This window comes from Eumetopias jubatus, unplaced genomic scaffold (genome assembly GCF_037043125.1).
Source record: "Eumetopias jubatus isolate StellerSeaLion01/CBP00866 unplaced genomic scaffold, mEumJub1_p1.0 scaffold_8, whole genome shotgun sequence".
NCBI classification, from domain to species: Eukaryota; Metazoa; Chordata; class Mammalia; order Carnivora; family Otariidae; genus Eumetopias; species Eumetopias jubatus.
This window is the reverse complement of record NW_028274814.1, coordinates 77,896,239-77,898,237: the sequence shown is the minus strand read 5'-3', so window position 1 is coordinate 77,898,237 and position 1,999 is coordinate 77,896,239. Positions and strand designations below refer to the sequence as shown.

The following is a 1,999-nucleotide window of genomic DNA, read 5'->3' as shown; positions in this document are numbered from 1 at the left end:
TCTGATTTCCTTTTGAGAGCTATTAATCATAAGTTAATGAAAGTAGGAAATCTCTAGTCCTTGTATAAGCTCATCTTTCAGAGTTAGACAATTGAGACCTGAGAAAGAAAATGGATTTTTTTAACTCACACAGCCAGTCCACAGGAGAGCCAGAATTAGAACCCAGGCCTTCTGAATTCCAGTAGAGTCATTTTCCTACTACTTTGCAAGACTGAGGCCAATTTAGGGCAAGGGATATCCTACATTTACATTTAGTAGGTTACAGTATGACATACCTGAAAACTCCTGAACCATAAAAGATGGTGACCACAAGAAAATGAGAAGAGCAGGTGGAAAAGATCTTGCTCTGACCCATGGCAGAGTTGATTCCCAGGGCTGTCATGATGATACGACTGTAGGAGCCCAGCAATAAGACAAGCGTACCAAGGCCCAGGACTGCCATGGTGGTCAGGATGGAAGCAACACTAATATAGGGGTCAGAACAGGTCAGCAGGAGCACTGGGGGAAGCTCGCAGGCAAAACTGTGGACAAGATTGGGGCCACAGAAGTGCTGCTGAGCCAGAAGGATGCTGTTAACCAGGCCAGTCCCCATTCCGATGGCCCACGATGCTTTCACCAGGCCAGTACATACCTTCTTGTTCATGGCCACCACATACAACAGTGGGTGGCGCACAGCCTGGAACCAGTCATAAGCCATGACTGAAAGGAGGCAAGCTTCAGTGGCCCCGGAAAATATGACCAAGGAGATCTGGGTGAAACACTCAAGGGGGGATATAGTCTTCCACTTGGAAAGAAGGTTCTCTAGCAGTTTAGGCACAATGACAGGAATAGAAAGCATCCAGGAAGGAGAAGTGACTCAGGAAGAAGTACATGGGCCTGTGGAGGTGAGAATCAGCTCTGATCACCAGCAGCATTGTCAGGTTCCCCATTAGGGTCAGGAGGTAAATCCCCAGGAAGAGCACAAAGAGCACAGCCTGGATCTGAGGGTTGCTGGATAGTCCTAGGAGGACAAATGTGGTGACTGTGGTTATGTTGCCAACTTCTATGGAGCATTTAAGTTCTCCTTTCAGAGGGACAAGAATGGAAAAGAATGATCACATGGGTTATCAGTCTCAGAGCATGCCTGGGGATGAGGCATTGGGAGTAAAGCTTCACTGCTGATCCAGGACAGACTGTGTAGCAGCCACACCCCTTCCATGTCAGACCTCCTTAGTCCTTCTTGGCTCAGGGCAAGAAGCTATTGGCCAAGGTGGAGAAGGGAAAGACGAATGTAGACAATCTGACCTAGAAAGGACAGAGAAGAGAACAGGGATTATCCAGACTGAAGAAGGAAAGGAAAGCATTTGGGAATAGACTCCAGAGCACTGAGAAGTGCTGTTCTCTAGTTCCAAAAGGAACTGAGCTCAAACCACAGGAGGGCTGACTGGCACAGTGAATAAGCAATGAACATTTTGGCTGACTATCTGGCTGACAGACCATGATGAATGAATGATTGATAGGGGTATTGTGATACCTAATGATGGTACAAGACTTTTCTCTGCCATAGTAAGTTCAAGAGTAAGTCACTTGAGTTTCTCATTAAAAAAATCTGGGAAAACTAGGTGGTTCTGAAGTCCATTCCAGCTTAGAAATTCTAAAGATTAAAAAAAAAAAAGAAATTCTAAAGACTAAGGGACAATCTTCTTTGGGTATCACTGGTACTAAATAGAAATCCTTTCTCCCCTTCTATGTCAACCCAAGAAAAAATGGTATGTGAGTGTGCTGATTTCATGGAAGCCAGGCAGGAGGAAGCCCTCAAAATGGAGGTGAGGGTTGTGCACATCAACCACTCCAAGGTCTTCCCATTCCAGGGTTTCTGTGAATCTACATTGTCCACTGTTTTTTCTGTAATCTCAGTACTTTACATCACAGTCCATGGAGATTGTGCTATTCTCTGAGTTGGTACTGGGGGACTTGGATAAAATCAAGTCAAACTTGGACCTTCTTCTGTGCATCACAG

At 45.4% G+C, this 1,999-nt stretch overlaps 1 protein-coding gene across 1 annotated transcript; it reads right to left on the bottom strand.

The window, feature by feature from the left end:
- Positions 1 to 259: 259 nt before the first annotated feature.
- LOC114225709 (olfactory receptor 5BS1-like) lies at positions 260 to 1,479 on the bottom strand. Its single transcript, XM_088025717.1, is given in 3 exon segments — positions 260 to 824; positions 826 to 1,063; positions 1,410 to 1,479. Coding segments are annotated over 3 exon segments (873 nt in total).
- Positions 1,480 to 1,999: the final 520 nt, after the last annotated feature.